At 48.4% G+C, this 18,111-nt stretch overlaps 1 protein-coding gene across 1 annotated transcript in view; it reads right to left on the reverse strand.

Annotated features, from left to right (window-relative positions):
- Positions 1-18,111, reverse strand: part of LAMC2 (laminin subunit gamma 2) — a 55,779-nt gene that overhangs the window by 24,380 nt on the left and 13,288 nt on the right. Inside the window, exons 2-7 of the mRNA XM_006211775.4 lie at positions 13,205-13,393; positions 7,744-7,879; positions 4,635-4,733; positions 2,294-2,430; positions 1,249-1,371; positions 162-351 (exon numbers count right to left, since the gene is read on the reverse strand). Of these exons, the coding sequence (XP_006211837.1) occupies positions 162-351; positions 1,249-1,371; positions 2,294-2,430; positions 4,635-4,733; positions 7,744-7,879; positions 13,205-13,393 (874 nt within the window). The remainder of the gene's footprint in view (positions 1-161; positions 352-1,248; positions 1,372-2,293; positions 2,431-4,634; positions 4,734-7,743; positions 7,880-13,204; positions 13,394-18,111) is intronic.

Genomic DNA, 18,111 nt, shown 5'->3' on the forward strand with positions numbered 1-18,111 from the left:
CTCTCCCATCAGCCGGTCAGGGCTTGTGGGCAGAAATCTTGACCTGTCTCAGCACATAACACCACGTCTGGTATGTAAAAGGTGCTCAGAAAAGCTTGTTGAATGAATGAATGGTTGAACAGTTTGCTCTATTTGACCCACTTTGCAGTCTCTCTTTTTACCTGAACGTGTACGTCTTGGTGATCCCACAAGGCAGTGTCTTGCCAAGCGGCATCAAGGGAGCTGTGATCCGCAGACCAGCACCTTCCAGGATCACGTCGTGGGCAGACGGGCGTCTGCCTCCCCTGTCCACACGGTAGTCAAAAGACAGGCTTTGCCCATAGCTCACCTGTTGATTCCCAAGAAATTTGGCTGTGAAATAGAATTCGAAAAGATTGAGATTGGTTGTGGGACTGGAGAGGCAAATGAGCGAGCAAGTTAGCGCTGATGGCGGTGATCCCTCTGGGAGTCCTACGTTATCTGGCCACCACCCTCTGCAAACCACCCTACCGGACGAGCCTGTTCATGGCACTGGACATACTGCTACTGGCTATGAAGACGGGTTAGTTATTGAAATACTGAAACAGCCTCATTATAAGACAATTCCATCATTAGATGATTCATGGCATGACCCTCATGACAGACCAGTGTGTAAAGAGCCCAGGCAGACCAGCCACAGTGCCGTCTGTCACATGTGCTTTCCAGTTTACAGCACGCGGTCACAAACATCACCACATTTGCTGGCGATGATTCTTGGCAGGAGGCATTACTGTTCCCACTTAGCAGCTGAGAGAATTAACATTTGGAGAGGTAAAGAGGACACCTTGCCCAGGAGTCACAGCTAGGGATCTGAGATAGGGGCAGAATTCCAGCCAGAGCTCCTCCATCCAGGCTTTCTGACTAATACATATTTTTAAAATTTATAAGTGGTTAAAACTTTGAGAAATGCTTTGTGTTCACTTTTCCATCTGCTTCTCGGTAGACCCACAGAGTTGACCGCAGTCCTCATTTCTTGTCTTGGTGGAGAACCTAGAAGCTTCCCATTGGACTAAAACAGGAATCCCCACCAGGGGTCTGACCACCTGGACACCCAGTTCTGCTCTGTTGTGCTGTGACTTTGTCAAATAGGACTAAAGTCTCAACCGTCTTCTGGAGATGCTGCTCCCCTGAACACTAAGTGATGTGATTTCCATATTTTCTAACTCCATTTTTCTATCCTGACTTCCTGGTCTTACAAGTTGGCTCCTATAGGAAAAGTACCGCACGTACCAGGAGCTACAAAATAGACAGGGTCTGATCGTCTTGCCGAGCTGAACACGTCTTGATGGCGCTGTGACCATTGGAGCTTTGCAGGAGATCCATTTCTTTGGACAGCCTTCCAGCCATCCACACCTGGAACACAAATAAAACCGTTCTGCATTTGGACAAACCTCATCCTCTGTTGAGTTAAACGAAGCAAGACTTGGTTGCCAGAAGTCCTAGCAGCGAGTAGCAGGCAGACTTTTCTTAATATTTCTGCCTTCGTGTTCAGTCCTCAAAACTTCTGTGCACCTCTCTACTTGGTCCTCAGCATCACCTGCCCCTACCCGACAGCTGCCTTGACATCTGTGAGTTTGACTCTTACAATAAGAGAGCATGTTTTCATCCGCCTGTAATTTGCATTTTTATTTTATTTATAGAAACAGGGTCTGATCTTAGTGAGGTCAGAAGGTCTGGTGTGTTCAAAGAGAAACTCAGAGTTGCAGTCATATTAATCTCCCATGTTTTTAGAGTGCTTTGTAGTTTGGTAATTAATTTCACATAAATTAACTTGCTTGGTGTATGTGAAAGCAGTATCATGAGTAACTGAGTTCCAGGAAGACTCACATTATGCCTCCCAATCCAAAGGGGCGATTCTTTAGTGGTTTTGAAATAGATGGGGTGGGAAAATCAAGGAGATGAAAATCTGGTCTCTTTTTAGTTATTCTTTTAAGTTATTATTCATAAGGTGGAATGAGCAAACTGTTCAGCTCTAACTTTTTCAAGACACTAGGCTCTGCGTTATTGCCTGAGAAAATAACATACATTAAAAGCTAGAAGATATCTTGTAATAACCTTTAATGGAAAAGAATATATGTATACATATGCATGACTGGGGCATTGTGCTGCACACCAGAAACTGACACATTGTAACTGACTATACTTCAATTAAAAAAAAATGCTAGAAGTGAGTTGCTAAGATGACTCGAGGACCCCATCCTGAGGATGGAAGGCTGTAAGCACAAAATCCTATACAACATTAAAAACAAAAAACCTAGAATACAGAACGCTTTACCTTGGTGGAAGGTAGAGGTGATTCTGTGGACACTGTAGCCTCCAGAGCTGTGGCAGCTGGCCGAATGCCCGTAGCAAAAGCACTGGGTGCAGCCCTCAGGGTTCCCACTATCCAGGTGATAGTAACCCGGTCGGCACCTGCAGTGGCGTTTAGACATCGGGACAATATTACAGGTAATTTCTTATCCCTGCTGAGAATATGACGACTGACCACTTCTACTTTCTCCCCACACAGCCCATTAATTCTCAGAGGTGAGAAACACCACGTCACACGCACCAGCCCCACTCCCTGATGGATAACACAGCCCCTCGTTGGGTGCGCATGAAGAAGATTCACTTTCACTCTGATAGAGCAGAATCATGTTGACCTGATGGTCTGGAAGCAGTGATTTTCCCATCCTTGGTGAGGAACTGAGTGGAGGTCGCATGGGCAAGATGGAAAGGGGTCAGGCAGGGATATGCAGAGCTGGCCCTGTCCTGGGGCAGGTGTTTAATGGGGGCAAAAGGGTGGGAGGTGGGAGCCAGGAAAAGAAAGCCCCAGCACCCGCTGAGCTGTGCTGACTCCCCAGAAGTCCACCCTCCCTGGCACTGCCCGGCAGCCCTGCCCCCTGCACCTGGGCTCTGGCCCACAGGGGACGGGGCAGGGGAGGAGATGCCACAGAAGGACGGCTGGAGGCTCTCTACAAAAGCAGCAGGTAGGCTCGGGGCCCCCTCTGCTCAAGCCCTCCAGTGGCTTCTCTGAGGACCACAGTTGCCAGACAAGTCCCAGATGTTGGGGTCATAGAGAAGAGGGCAGGGGAGGCTGGCAAGGGTTTGCTTTCTCTCTGTTCAGGTGAAGGACATCATTCTACATGAAATGACAGCAGTTTCAATGATCATCTATTTAACACCTGTGATATGCCAGGTGCCTTACCTATGCTCCCTCATTTAACCCTCACTACAACCCATGAGACAGGAGATGGTATTTCCAATTTGCTTGGCTGGAGAGACCAAGGCCAGAGAGGTTAAGACACTTGTTCAAGGTCACACAGCTGGTAAGTGGCTGAGGCAAGATTCAAACTCAGGTACAGCTGCTGCTAGATCACATGGTCTAATGTTCATCGTGCAAAAGCACAGGAAAGCAGGTTGGCTGTGAACAGCAGATGCTTCAGAGAACAGCTGTAAATAAATATTGTGTTTTTTCCCTATAGGGCAAGGGTTTAAAAAAATCATTATTGTTTCTGTGGAGGAAACCTATAGATTAAAAGAGATTAAGAAAAGAAGGGAGGAAAGGGGGAGGGAGGGAGGGAAGTGAAGGGAATCAGGTAAAACTAAACAATAGTGTTTAAGGATGTCCTTGGGCAATAAGTTATGAAGAAAAGTAAGGATGTCAGAATAGTGGTCACTTCTAGGAAGAAGGGAGGGTGCGATCATGGGGGTGGCATATTTTTAGCAAAGCTCTGTTTCACATCATTGGTGGCGCTGACAACATTTGTTTTATGTGACTTTCTATTTCTGTCTTATAGTTTGAAACCCAAAATGTTTTTCCAAAGTGACTCCTCTTGTAACACTTACACTGTTTCCCTACCCTGACCTCAACAGCAAAGAACCCCCTGAAAACACAAGGCAGGGGTGTACCTGGCATTTCCTCTGCCCAGGTATAAGCATTGGCAGCAGGCCAAAGACCCGCTTTCTTACTTTTAAGGAAGTAAGGAGCGAGCCTTCACCTCTGGGGCCTACCTCACAGCCCTCTGCTCGCAACCATCTCAGGGAGGGGAAAAGTTTAAAGTCTGAGCAGTGCTTGTACGTAAGGAATTTCCTGCAGCAGCAACTGAGGATGGATCAGCCTCGTGGCACCACTTGCCCCAGCGTGGCACCCAAAGGTGAGACCCAGAGGGTTCTTGCATCTCCCCCCGACCCGTGGGCGTGCGTGTAACCGCCATCCCGTCCCTGGTTAGGCTCTTCTCTGCACTCAATGGTTCTGTATGGCCATACGTTGCAACAGTCTCTGCTACTAAGATTTCCCCAACACGTTTAATTAGGGGACCGGGCTAAGGCATGTAAGCCCATCCTTGCATCGCCCCTCGTCTCGGGGCACCTGGGATTCAGAGCCAGCTGGACAGCGTGTCCCCCATCACAGCACAGACAAAGAGAAGGGACCCAGCAAAAGCAGGAGCCCAGGGAGATCTGGGGGCTTGGCTGTCCTTTTTTTTTTTTAACTTTTTGAGGACAGAGGGCAGGAAGAAAGAAATCAGAATCTGTTAACTGTCCCTCTTCCATCGCTGCACTCAGAGGACGAGTTCTCATGCTAGCTGTAGAGGGACTCTCCGCACTGTGCCTGGAGGGCCACAGTTCACACAGACCTGTCACAGCGCTCTCCGGTGACAGCTGGCTTACAGACGCAGCGGCCGGCGTCACAGGGCCCCGAGATGCCAGCTGGGTCACAGTCACACTTGGAGTCTCTGGGGAAGAAGAAAGAGAAATTGGGGATGTGTTTCCAGGTGCTTTGCAAATGTACACAGAAAGCTCAAGTGCTCATAAGCAAATGCCACCAACTTGAGTCAATCTCTCATCTTCAGGGAGGCCTCTCTCAGCTATTCTTGTCCATGCTAATCTCTCTCAGATCCTTTTAAGAATTCGCTTGTCCGTGCAAGTCCTACTCAAAGTGTGGTCCGCGGGCAGCAGCCAGTCCAGGAACTGCTTGCTGCCCACTCCTAAAGGCAGGAGGGTTTGTGCCGGAATGTAAACCAAATTCATCACTAAACTGTTTAGTTTCCTCTGGTTGACTGTTCAGGTCAGCTGACATTTTAAAAAAGCGTATCATTTATTTCTCTGTTGTTTAATTCAACGGTGTCTGCCTTCATCAAGACTGACTCCACGAACTTGCTTTTTAGTTCACTTAGTTCTTGCTTTTAGTTGCACTTCTACTGAGATGTGATTCACACACCATGCAACTCACCCCTTTAACGTGTACAGTTCAGTGGTTTTTAGTTGCTGTCAGAGTTGTGCCACCATCCCCATTACCAACTGCAGAACATTTTCATTACTCCGAAAAGAAACGCTGTGCCCCTCAGGAGTCACCCCACTTCCTGCCCCCGGCCCTAGGGAACCACTAACCAAACTTTTGTCTCCACAGACTTGCCTATTGTGAACGTTTCCTATGAATGGAATCACACAACGTGTGGCGTCTGTGTTTGGCTTCTTTTACTTGGTATGTTTTCAAAGTTCATCCATGTTGCACCATGTGTCACTCAGTAGCTTACCCATTTTACGGCTGAATAAAGTCCCATCACATGAGTATCCTACGCTGTGTTCATCCGGTCACCAGCTGTTGGCATTTGGGGTGTTCCCACTTTTTAGCTATTATGAATAATGCTGACACGAACAACTGTGTGCACGTTTCGGGGCAGGTACGTGTGTTTTCAAATCTCTTGAATGCATACTTAGGAGTGAAACTGCCATTAGTTTGGCTGATTTTTTATTTTCGGTTGTAAGACTGTCTCATTGGAAAAAAAAAAAACCCAGCATTTTCATTATTTAATTTTGGCACAATCACCTAGTCTTGTGCAGACCTGTGACTGACGCACTGATCTCTGTCACCAAGTTTGGCACACGAGCATGTGTACTTACCTCACGGCTCTAAAACTGAGTTTCTCGTCTTTTCCCAGCTGACCTGCTCCTCCTCTGACTGCTCTGTGATCCCATCAAATCCTGTCCGAACCCCCTCCTCCTCCCTCCCAGTTCTCATCCAATCAGATGCCAAGTCCTATCAGGCCTCCTGAAGCTTTCTTTCCCTCAGTTCCCTCAGTTCCCATGGTCTCCCCCCTTTCCTGGCCCCTCCAGACTGCCATCTGGGCCCTATGAGAAACAGGTGTTCAGCCGCTACTGGTTGCTAAGCAGTGGGGAGAGTAGGAAAAAGGAAGAGGCCGCTGTTTCCCAGGTCCCAAGGCGGGGCGGGTACATGAGCGGCTGGCACCCTCTGTGCGCCTCTTCCTGCAGCGGTGAGCTAGGCAAAGCCCAAGGGGGCTTGCATCCCAGTAGGAGAGACAGACAGACAGACACATACAGAAAAGGAGAGATTCTAAAACAGCATTATCAGAACTTGGCGGGTGAGGACCGGTGAGAAGGGCCTCTGGGAGGAGATGGGCGAGGTGGGGCCGGAGGCCCGTGATCTCTGCCTGGCTCTGTGGGAGGGAAGAGGGCTCTAGGCCAAGGCTGGGGTCACGTTCATTTGGCTTCTTTGAGGAAGGAAAGGAAGGCTGGGTGGCTGGATGCAGGGAGCCAGGGGAGGGGGTGAGAAATGGAGCGGGAGCCTAAGGCAGAGGATGGAGAGGGCGGGAGGGTCTGGCAGGGCCCTGCTGGCCTTGATAAGAAGTTTGGATCTCCTTCTGGGTGGGAAAGGAGGTCACGAAGGGCGGCGAGCCGAGCAGTGGTACAACCTCCTTCGTGTTCTAAAAAGGTTACAGTTCACCACTATATATAAAAGTAGATTAAAAAACCAAATTTATTCTGTGTATCATGGGAACTATAGTCAATATCTTTAACAACTTTTAATGCAAAGGACTATGAAAATGAATATGTGTGCGTATATGCATGACTGGGACATTGTGCTGCACATCAGAAATCGACACATTGTAACTGACTATCTGCCAATAAAAAATACATACATACATACATACATACATACATACATACATACATAAGAGGGTTACAAAAGGGAGACAGGGCCCAGGGAGGGGTCAGGGAAGGCTGGGAGAGAGTAATCCACAAGAAGACCCGGAAGGTAAGAGAACCTGGGACCTCGGTGGCAGGGATGGTGCTCCGCGGCTGGGGGCGGGGCTTTTATCCGCGATGGGGAGGAGATTCCGCGGCGGGCGGCCTTCAGCCGGTGGCCTCACTGCCAAGCTCCCCCTCCCCTAAGCCGCCCCAACACCCTGCCAGCTCTGCATCTCCATGGATTGCTTGTGTGATTTATAACCTAGGCTCCATCTTCTTCCAAAATAGAGGTTGAGGAGGGATGGAGAATGCTTCAAGCTAAAGGGGATTATAATTATGCCAAAAAAAGCTCGTCTCCAAATCCATTTATCTGAAATGAGTCCCAGGTTAAAATTTGAGTGACTCTTTACTCCCATCCTCGTTCATCTACAGTGGGGAGGGGCGGGGGGGCGGTTGTCGGGGTGAAGAGCCTGGGCTCAGAGTCAGACCTCAGAGTCTGAAAATGAGGTCCACCCTCAACAGGAGCGCTGGGCATCTTATTTAACCTTTCACCACTGAAGTTTCTCATTTTCAGATGAGCACAATGTCAGTCCCGACCTTGTAGGGTTATTGTGAGGATTAAATGAGATAACCCACAGAAGTCCTCGAAACAGTGTTTGGCACAACATCCGTGCTCAGTAAATGTACGTGGCCCCCGACGTGGGCACGATTGCTTTTATTCACAGCGGAAACCGCAGTGGTGGGGCAGGTGCTTACAGGAGCCTCTGGTCTCGGGTGCACCCAGCATCAGTGAGGGTGTGGAAGCCCGGCAGGCAGCGGTCACACCTGTCCCCTGTCACACCCGGCTTGCAGCTGCACCGTCCAGAGTTGTCACACCGAGCACTGAGAGAACCTGCAACCACAGGGTAGGGGGAAGGAAAGAAGAGAAGGCAACATTTAGTGTGTACGGTGTTAGGAAGCACCTGCCACCCTCTGGGAGCGCAGAAAGCCCTAGGGAGTAACCCCCAGCTGCTGCCTCCAGCAAGCTGTTCACACCGGCTATGCATCCGCCCACCAGAGGAAGCGCTGACAGCCGAGGAGCGCTTCCTCGGGGAAAGGAACGGAAATGACTCCTGAAAGCAGTATTAGTTAATGTATCTGCTCTGGTGTCAACATTAAGTAGTTTGTGAGACCCTCGAGCTCTCAAGAAGGACAATTTGTGAATGAGCACAGCTCCACTAAGGGAGTCAGGATGAGACCATGAGCCGCCTTCAACCTCATCTCGGGCCGGCAAACACCGCCTTTTCAGGGTCAGTGCTTGCATGGTACGATTTTTTTTTTTTAAGAGTACAGTAAGGCCTCTTAACCAAAAATGGCTCTACATACCTGGAGCGGTAGACATTCTCACCCTGGGAGCATCACCCCTTGTGGGGGGTGAAGACCCTGTGTCTCGTGTCTGGTTTGGTGCACGAGGGTACCTGTCCTGTGGATGATGTTTTACAGACACGCTCTTCCCTGTAAGTGGGACCTCCCAGATTGGATGCTGATGGAAGACAAGAGCGCTCAGACCAACAGATGAGCCCACTCTGGGATCCAGCCACTTCTCACCGCCTCCCTTCTAGCCTCCCAGTCCCAGCCTCCCTCTTCTGTCCCCTGGATCCTGCCTCTCCATCGCCTCCCTGCTTCCATCCTTGCCTCCCTCAGCTTCAATCTCTCTGTAGAAGCCAGAGTGCTCCTTTTAAAATGGAATTCAGATCATAGGACTTGTCTAAGTCTTCTGGTGGGTCCCCTCTAGAAGCAGAATAGAATGCAAACTCTGCAGCATTGCCTACAAGACTCGTCCTATCTGACCTCATCTTCTACCCTCTTTCACTAAGGTCCAGCTCACTGCCCCGCTTCTTGTTTCTGAAATGTGCTAACTGCTTCCTACCTCAGGGCATTTGCACTTGCAGCTCCCTCAGTCTGGAATGCTCTCTCCCTACAACTCCCCCTGTTGGCCCGTTTGCAGCACTTGGGGTCTTGATTAAATAGTCTCCTAGAGAAATGGTCCCTGACTCCTGCATGGAAAGTACCCATCCCACTGCTCCCCCAGTCCTTAGCCCTGCTCACTTCTGAGCACCTCAGCTGGATCCCCTGTGCCTGGAACCACGAAGAGGCCCAGAAATCTGCTGAATTGATGCACAGATGCCAAGAAAAAGGAGTTAGGAGGAAGCCAGAAGCCGAGGGGGAAGGTGTCTCACCGACTTTGTGGCTTCCCTGCGCCTGGCAGAACTAGAAAGCAATCCATGTGTCTCACCCACCTGTGGTCATCAGGCTACTCATAGTCCATAAAGCCAGCAGAACACTAGCCAGTTGTGCCTCGTTTTCTAATCTCTTATCTGTCTGGGAAACTTCAATTCACTTGTGGGTACAATTCAAATCAATAAAGGTATTGGCTCCATGCCTGTGTAAAGGCTTTTATGCCGTGGGTGGGATGTGACATAAATTAGTCACATTTGCAGTCAGGGTCTGCAAAAGTCTCCATGTCATCTCTGTGCAGCTCGAAAGGGCCCTCAGCGATCAGCTGCATCTTTTGAGCACCTGCTGTGTGTGTGAGACACTGAATTAGGAGCTTCATGTGTATTAGCTCATGGTATCTACTGGTGAATTAAGAGCCGAGAGAAGGAAAACTAATCCATTTGTGGATAATGGGGAGCTACCAGAGGTTCAGGCAGGCGGCGACAAGATCAGACGAGCAGCTCCGAGGGACAACTCCAGAGCAACTGCAGGACGGCTCGGGGATGGGAGGCCAGTGGGCTCTCGTGGAAAAAAAGTCCTCCCATGACACGGTGGCCCGGATCAGAGGAGTCTGGGTGGGAAGGGGAGGGAGGGAAATGCTCTGAGAGCCCCTGCAGATATAGAATGGACAGACTTGGGGTATGGATGACATGGGAGGGGTGGATCACACAGATGACACCAGGTCTGCAGAGTGCACACGAGGTGTGAGGCTACTGACAAACCAGAGAGGGCTTTCTGGTGGAAAGGAGGAACAGGATCTCACGTTGATGCAGTGAAAGAAGGTGATGGGTTTAGTTACGGACACTGAGTTTCTAGTGGCATATTCAGGTGCACATGTTCATCTGGAGCTCAAGAAAGAGGCTGGAGATGAAAGGCTAGGAGCCCTCAGCCCACGGGTGGGACAGGAACTCGTAGCAAGTGTAGGCTCACTCCAGGAGCAGGTAGAGAGAGGAGGGGAAGGTGCCTAGAACAGAAATGGAACCTCACTGCTTAAGGGAAAGGGTAATGGGAGCGGGAAAAGGTCTCAGGGAGTGAAAGTCGAGGGGGCAGAACGCTGAGGAGGGTGAAGGGAGGAGGAGGGTGGGGTGGTTTTCAGGATCCGAGGCAGCAGAGCATTTAACCAGGTGAGAGTGGGGAGAGGCCACTGGGGTTGGCATTTAGGGACAAGCAGCAGACAGAGCAGAGAAGGCACATTCCTTTTGCATTTATGCTCTGATAAGTCAATGTCTCACCCAGAGTAGATGCTCAAAAAAGTAGTTTATACTCAAAAAGGTAGTTTATGGTTATATCTCTTCAAGTCTTCCTTCAAGTCTTGCCAAGTTGGAATGGAGACTTACACAGGCTCTCACTGTGAACAGGACTGATTTATTTCATGTTCCCAAACTTCCGAAATAATAGCATGGGGTTTTCAAAGTACCTCATTAAAATAAAAACACGTGTCCCAGTTCCTACATCGTGAGCTACTCTTAGGGATTGGGAACAACTGGGTTTAAAGACAGAGGAAGGTTTCAGCTTCCTGTTTCAAGTTCGTGTCCCTCTAAGCACTCTGTATGTAGACACGGTCCCCACGCAGTTTAGGACTCAGGGAGTATTCTAGTTCCAGAGTATTCTGAATCGATTAATATGTAATGACAGTTTGCTTCCTTTCGAGAGCCCTTTAAAACAACATACACTTGCATTTTTAAATAGCACTGTTACTATTATTTAATCATTATATTCAGTCATAATTAAATTATTATCTAAGACATGTTTTAAATAATAACCCAAATGTTACAGTCTGAGGAATCCACTGTTGGGTCATATATATGTTGAAAAACATAAAATTAAGAGAACAAGACCAACATCACTGATGTCCACAAGGATCTCAAGAATTTAGGAGTCAGAGGAGGGAAACGCACACACAGTAAATTTCAAAGTAGCTGCAAGAGGTTACACACGTGGTTACAAGAATTGAGAATAACTCAGCCCACAAACTCATCACCTAAAAATAAGCCTAGTTGCAATCTTTAGGAGAAGCTGATGTGACATCCCAAATCTGCGACCACCTTGGGGATTACGCGTGCTCTTGGCTTCATTTGCCAGGCATGGAATGGGAGCTTTGGGTAAGACGCATTTTTCTGCATCTGAAGTTGAATATACAACCAATTCCATTGGGCAGTTAGTATTTGAAAGTGAAAAATCCCCTCCGGCTGACTGGGAGACTGAGCAATCACATGGGGACTTAAACTTGTGCCACTGACCTAGTGATCCGTGCAGCCAGCGTGTCGCCGGGGATGGCGCACGGTGCGAACGGTCCTGCCACCAGCAACAAGTTCCACTTCCCTCTCTAAGCCACTGACACCTCATTTGTAAACTGAAAATAATAATAGCGCCCTCTTTACAGGGTTATTGGGGAAGATTAAATTAATTATGGGATCAAAGCATTTAGAAAATTGCCTGGCACGGTGTAAGCGAGTAATGCCTGTTAGCTCTCATTCGGGATATAAATCACCACTTCCTACCAGGCTGTTGCCATGAGATAGCCATTCCCTAAAAGGAAAGAAGGAGCCAGGCTCATTGTTGCTGGGCGAGCAATGGACCGCAGTGCACAAGAAGAGATGGCGTGGAGTCCTTCATCCCCTTCTCTATCTGCTGGGCGGCAGCCTCCTCTGCTTGGAGACTAGCAATCCTGTCTTCAGGCCAGGCTTTCCAGCCGAGCCAGTTCCATTTCTCAGTACATTCTGGCTGCTGGTTTTGCTGGGATGACTCATACAAAGCTACATAACCTCAGGGCATGTGGGCTCTTCAGAGAGGTTAAATGCCCATGAAAGTGGAACCATTTTTCTTTTCATTTTTCTTTATGACGTTCTCTGAGTCACAGGGGGAACTGCTAAATCCCAAGGGTTCTGGATGCTGAGTCACAGCCACAAACCATATGGTAACAGCGGCTCTGGTGAACTGGGGAATGACCGCTGGTAGACGGGTCTGCATCACCACAGGGTCACCCCCGTTTTCTCTAAGGCACCCCAACACACAATACCAGCAGGTCATGGCTGGGCCGAAGTCTGCCCGCTTTTAGACTCTTTCAGCTGCGGCTATGAATTGGCCCCACAGAACTACACTGAGTCCCAGCCACGCACTAAGGCTGTATCTTTTAGATAGACTAATATTTATCATATTATGCTGTGAAACACTTTCTGGCAAAGAGGAGAAACAGATACTGTCAAGGAAGATAACAGACAAATAAGGAAGCTTTACAAAGTCCCAACTGACTTAACAGAACTCCCGCTCTCTCCCTCTCTGTATTTACTAACGTGTCTTTACCGTCTACCCACGATGAACACAGCACGCCGTGTGCCTTTGTGTGCACAAAAATCGCCTATGCTTCTGCGAATACAGCATCGGGTGATACATTCAAACAGGCCCTCCTATGAACCAATCGCTCTGCTAGCTGCTTCCGGGTTGTTACTCTATCTTCGCTCGTTCACAACCCTGTGAGTGACTCTAATCTGCCTACTTCGTCTCATTAGCATCACTTTATATTGCTAACACCTAGCATAGCACCAGAAACAGTGTTACCGTTTCTAATCTCTTATTTTCTGAGAGGTGGGGCAGAGGGGATGGTTATGAATACGAAGAACTGTCACTGAAACAGGGCAAGCTTCCTTTGCTCCGGGCTCAACGCCTGTCAACTGCCGGGAGAAGTAACTGTGTGCCCCATTTTGTACTAGAATTCAAACGAATGTGCCCTGAGAGCACAGCTGGTTCCCACAACCCAGATTTAAGAAAAACACATTTCCTTTCAGGCTGGAACTGCCAACAAGACCAGTGTCCAGTAGATTCCCAGTTGTTCAAGGAATTGAACATTCCCCTCTTAGCCTGTCCTCCCCCTCCCTCCATCCCGGCCCCCCTCCCCCTCCCTCCCTCTCCATCCCCTCACTCCCTCTTCACCCCCTCCCTCCCGCCCCTTCTTTCCAACCACCTTTGGAGTCACAGTTGCAGGGCAGGCAGCGGTCCCTCTCTCTCTGTCGGTAGAAGCCCTCCTTGCACCTCTCGCAGTGGATGCCACCCGTGTTGTCGCTGCAGTGGAGGCAGCGGAATCCGTTTCCTGTCAGCCTGTGCAGTTCCTGATCAAAGACGCATTGCCTGGACTTCCCATTGCAGTCACAGACTAGGGGTCGGGACAGGAAAAAAGACGAAGTCAGCAGAAAACAAGCCAGGGGCAACTCCCCCAGGCATTTTATTATCATTGATATAAATCACTCCCGGATGCTACGTACTAAGTTAAACTGCTCAGTAGCATAAGGTAAGAGGGCGAGATGGGCCACGTGGGGGTGGTGGGAGTTCCCACTCTGCCTAAAGGAAGCAGGGCTGCGGGCGCGTTGCCTGGGAGAACACACACGAGTTCAGGGTTGCCAGACTGTCCGACTCCACAAGAGAAACCAAAAATCTTATCTCACGTGTTTTTAGGTGAAAAGTCCTGATGTAAATATTAGCGGGGAATTCATCGTTCAAACTCTGTGCAACCCCACAGAACAAGTCCATGGCCTGGAGAAGACCTGAGGACACCAGCGTGTGCACTCGGACATCTGTCTAACAGCCAATGAGGTCAGCCTTTCAAGATGCACAGCTCCCTCCCTCCAGCGACAGTCCAGCCTGAGGAGCCATGACTGTCAGACAGGCACCCCCTCCCGCCTCGCTGCGCCGCGGCTCTCCCAAAGCCAGCTGTCCAGAAGAACCCCAGGCCCACGAAGAATGACTCTTCTCAAGTGTTTGGGGAAGTCCGCCCTATGCCTGTTTCAAAGAGACTCACAGAGTGACTAACAGCGCCATGAGGGACCACAACGGTCAATGAGATTAACAGGGGACATGCCTCCCATTGTCCCTGGTGCACCACAGACACTCGAGAAACGTTTTAGCCATGGTTTAGAAAAGACAGTGAGCCTTGAGGTTAAAAGAATCGTGTCGAATGCCCGTTCTGCTAGCTCCTTAGGCAAATCGCTTCGACTCTCTGCATCTCATTTCTTTTTTTTATCAACGTGGGCTGATTATCTGCCCACCTGGCTCGTTGAAAGGATGCCACTGAGAAACGAACGCCGAGTCCTTTGTCTAACACTGTTTCATTCCTCACTCACATGAGACAGGCATTGCCTCAGAGGAGAAAAATGCAGCTCGGGAAGGTTAAGTAACTTGACCCAGTGGAGAGCTGGGATTTGAATCTCTGTCTGAGGCCAAAACACGCTTTCTTTCCCCCCAGGCACACTGTCTCCATTGGCTGTGCAGCTCCAGTGAGAGCCTGGCTCTGGCAGTGCCCAGGCCCATGGCTTACCCGAAGCACTGATTTCAAAGTCAGCAAATGTAGCGACACGTCCAGAGCAGCTGCCCTGAGCAGGCCGTGCCAGCTTGGAAGGCACAAAGGGGACTAAGGCAGTCTGATGAACTTCCTAAGTGACTTTCTTACAACGGCTTCTAAAACTCACCCTCTGACTATTTTGGATCCCACCTAATCCAGGCAAAATCAAAGCATCTATCCAGAGCCCCCTCTGCTTATACTCAGCAGCTCAGGGAATTCTCGCAGGAACACTTTAACAGGCTGTAATTATTCCCATGCAACCGACAAAGAAATGAATGCTTCAAGAGGGCAGATGTCTCACTTGAAGTCACGCAGCTAAATGGCAAGGATGTGATTGCCCCCAGGTTCGTCCGGCCACAGAGCCCTCGCCTTTCCCTGTTGCCCCTGCACCTCGAGGATCTGGTTTACCACGCATGGAGGCATTCTTCCTGTAACCCCCTGTGAGAGAGTCACTCAGCCCTTTCTGCAACTCTTCCCCATCTAGTAAGACGTCCTGGCCCTCCTTAGATAACACTGGATGTTGTAAATTATTTTTTACACAGTTTTAAATCTGCCTCCCTTCCTGTAATTTTTACCACATGTTCTTGGTCTTCCCTGGAAAACAAAACACACACACACACACACACACACAGGCATGGCTACTCTCTTCATTTATTTACTCATCAGACATTTATTCCAGGCATTGTCTTACAAGGCACTGCATCAGCCTTTGCATATCTGAAGATAGTTACAGCATCTCCCTCTTTAGTCTTTCTTTCTCCAGGTTAAACTGAAGACCTGTCACCTCCAGGACTTTCAGTCATTCCCCAGGTCATGATTTCTAGATTCTTTTGGACAGCCCTCCTAGGAACAAACTCTAATTTTCAATGTCTTTCTTTAAATGACCAGAATTGATTACAGTTCTTCAAGTGTGGTTTGAACAGCTCAGCTAACAACAGGACTCGATATTATAATTCCACGGTTGAGCCTCACTTCTCATTAAACTCACAGCATATTAAGTCTGCATTCAGTCCAAGCTCCCAGGGCTCGTTCACAGAGCTGGTGCCAAGCTGAGTCTTTCCCAACAAATGCCTGTGTAACTGATGTCTTGGGATCGCGAACAGATGTGCCACACAGCTGTCATGTGTTGTGAAATCTCCACCGAGCACACTGTTAGGCACGTACAAGAGCTAAACTCACAAGCCAGCCGTCCTTGTGAGGTTATTCAGCCCATCACACGCTGAGCCAGTGCCCTCCTTGTGTTTTGGGAGCAATCTCAAAATAATTACAAATTGTCCATTGTGCCTTTATTATTCAGAACAAACTTTTGGCTGGTAGTGATCAATTTCATAAGGAAGTGATTTATTTTTAAAATAGATAAGCTTGTTATAATCTTTTCTTTAAACCATTTCCCTCTCCTTCTGTCCTTTCTTCTTTAAAACTCTGAAAGAACTGAAGTTCTTCCTTTCAATTACAGTTCCAATAAGGGAGCTCTTGAGCCAGCATCTCCGCTCTGGAACTGGCCCAACAGCTACCAACCTATTGCTAAACTACCCTCCTCTCTCTCAAATGGGCTTCCGTCAAAGCCCGGGGCTATGCAGGCTGGAGTGAGGGGACCTATGGGCCATGACAGGAGACAGCCATGCAGACACGTCTCCGGCCTTGCCTGGGGGACTTTTAAGTTACCGAGCTGCGCTGAGCTCAACACTCAGCTGCACTGCACTGAGCTCACCACTGAGCCTTCTAAACACCCACACTCAGAGAACGAGAGAGCGTTTGCTCCTTTTGCAGAGAATAATCCTTCGTGTCATCGATGCATTTGAAACATGGGTCTCTCACAAATCTCTCAAATTTAGACTAACTTCCCTAAAACCAATTATTATTTATTCTCACTACTGGGGGAAAAATATTTATATTTCAAATTGCAGGATATTCTTGCCACTGGACTTAATGAAATGGGCCCCATATAACTTGTGCCTGGTCTGTTTTATTCTGTGACTAATCTCTGCCCAACTACGACCATGGACACATCGGTTGCCAAAGGGCACTGCCAGGCCAGGGGTCAGGCAGCAGGGAGCAGTGGGGACTCTGACGAAAGGCTAAAGGGAGAAGCAGCCCCTCCCCCCCCCCCGCCAAGGGTAGCCACCAGGGAATGATGCCCATTGCAATCAGCGTTTCCATTTATGCTTTTTTAAAGGCAGAAATTTGACTTTCTTTATGAAATCTACTGAGTTTCAAATGTTGATAAAATTTTTTTTTTTAAGTTTTAAAAATAAAGTTGTGCCCAAGGGCAAATCTTTGCAGTTCACCCTGCTCTTCTAACAGGCAGAAAAGACATCTCATGCTTCAGAAAAGAAAGCATAAAGCCCCATTGCACAGCACAGAGCCTGATCCACAGTAGGCACTTCAGGCTTTTTTTTTTAATGAACAAATGAATGAATGTTCTCTTGAGCTTCAGGAAACCCCTAGGTGTGCTTCTGCCATCTACAGGACTCCATGCATCCCCACATGTCCGGACACGCCTTATGAGCACAAATACCAATATTAAGCCGTCACTCTCTTCCCCACTCCATGAGGGGACACTTTTCCCCCACGTGACCTCAATCCAGAGAACAGCCTTTCTTGGTAACTATAGTGATTTATCCGGTTAACAGACGTACATACACTTCTGTAACACATTTGAAAACAAGAGGGAATTCTAAAAAAAAATTTTTTTATTATACTTTCCTTCCTTTATGTTTAGCCTTGTTCAATTTGATGTCTCGAATTTTTTTCACTTTTATTTTGTAATCTACTTGCTCGTCTTCCAAATTTAAGGCCAGCTATAAATTTTATAACTATGTTGTTTAGTTTCCATCAGGGAGCCTTCATACAAAAGTAAGTGATGGAGGTATAAAGATGAGGGTCTTGGACATGTCCCGGGTTGGCTGGGAACCGGTTGTCAAAGTCCATTCTCCCAAAAAATACACATTGAGCATCTCTGTGCCAGGCCCTGTTCGAGGCACCGGGGATTTAGCGGCAGTCAAAACCAATGGATGTCCCAGCTCTCGAAGAGTTTTCATGCGAGTTGGAGGAAAAGAAAACAAACAAGACAGATAACAGAGAGAGAATTCGGGGATAGTGACATTTGTTATGGAGAAATACACGAAGCCACAAACGAACTAGGACGTTGGAGGAGGGTGAAGCGGGTAGGAAGGGAGGGCTGAAAATGTTCATGTGCTGGTTTGCTGTTTTACTTCCATTTTGGTGTTGGTCTGTTCACGGTCTTTGGCCATTTGTTTATCAGGAACAATGCTGTTCTTATAAATTGTCATGAATTATTCATATAACAAACGTATCAAACCATCACCTGCCATTTTGTTACAGGTGCTTCTTTGCCTCCCCTGACACGTCTCCTTTCTCTGCAAAGAACCTCCCTGAGAGATTTTGTTTTACTGATTCTTACTCCTTCCCCCCTTCCTTCTTCTGTCCTCAGTCAATGAGGTGTACATTTATTTCGTTCATTTCACAGGCATCACATCACATCTAACAGAGAGGCTGCAAGGGGTGCTGGACCC

Source organism: Vicugna pacos, chromosome 21 (genome assembly GCF_048564905.1).
Source record: "Vicugna pacos chromosome 21, VicPac4, whole genome shotgun sequence".
Lineage (NCBI taxonomy): Eukaryota > Metazoa > Chordata > Mammalia > Artiodactyla > Camelidae > Vicugna > Vicugna pacos.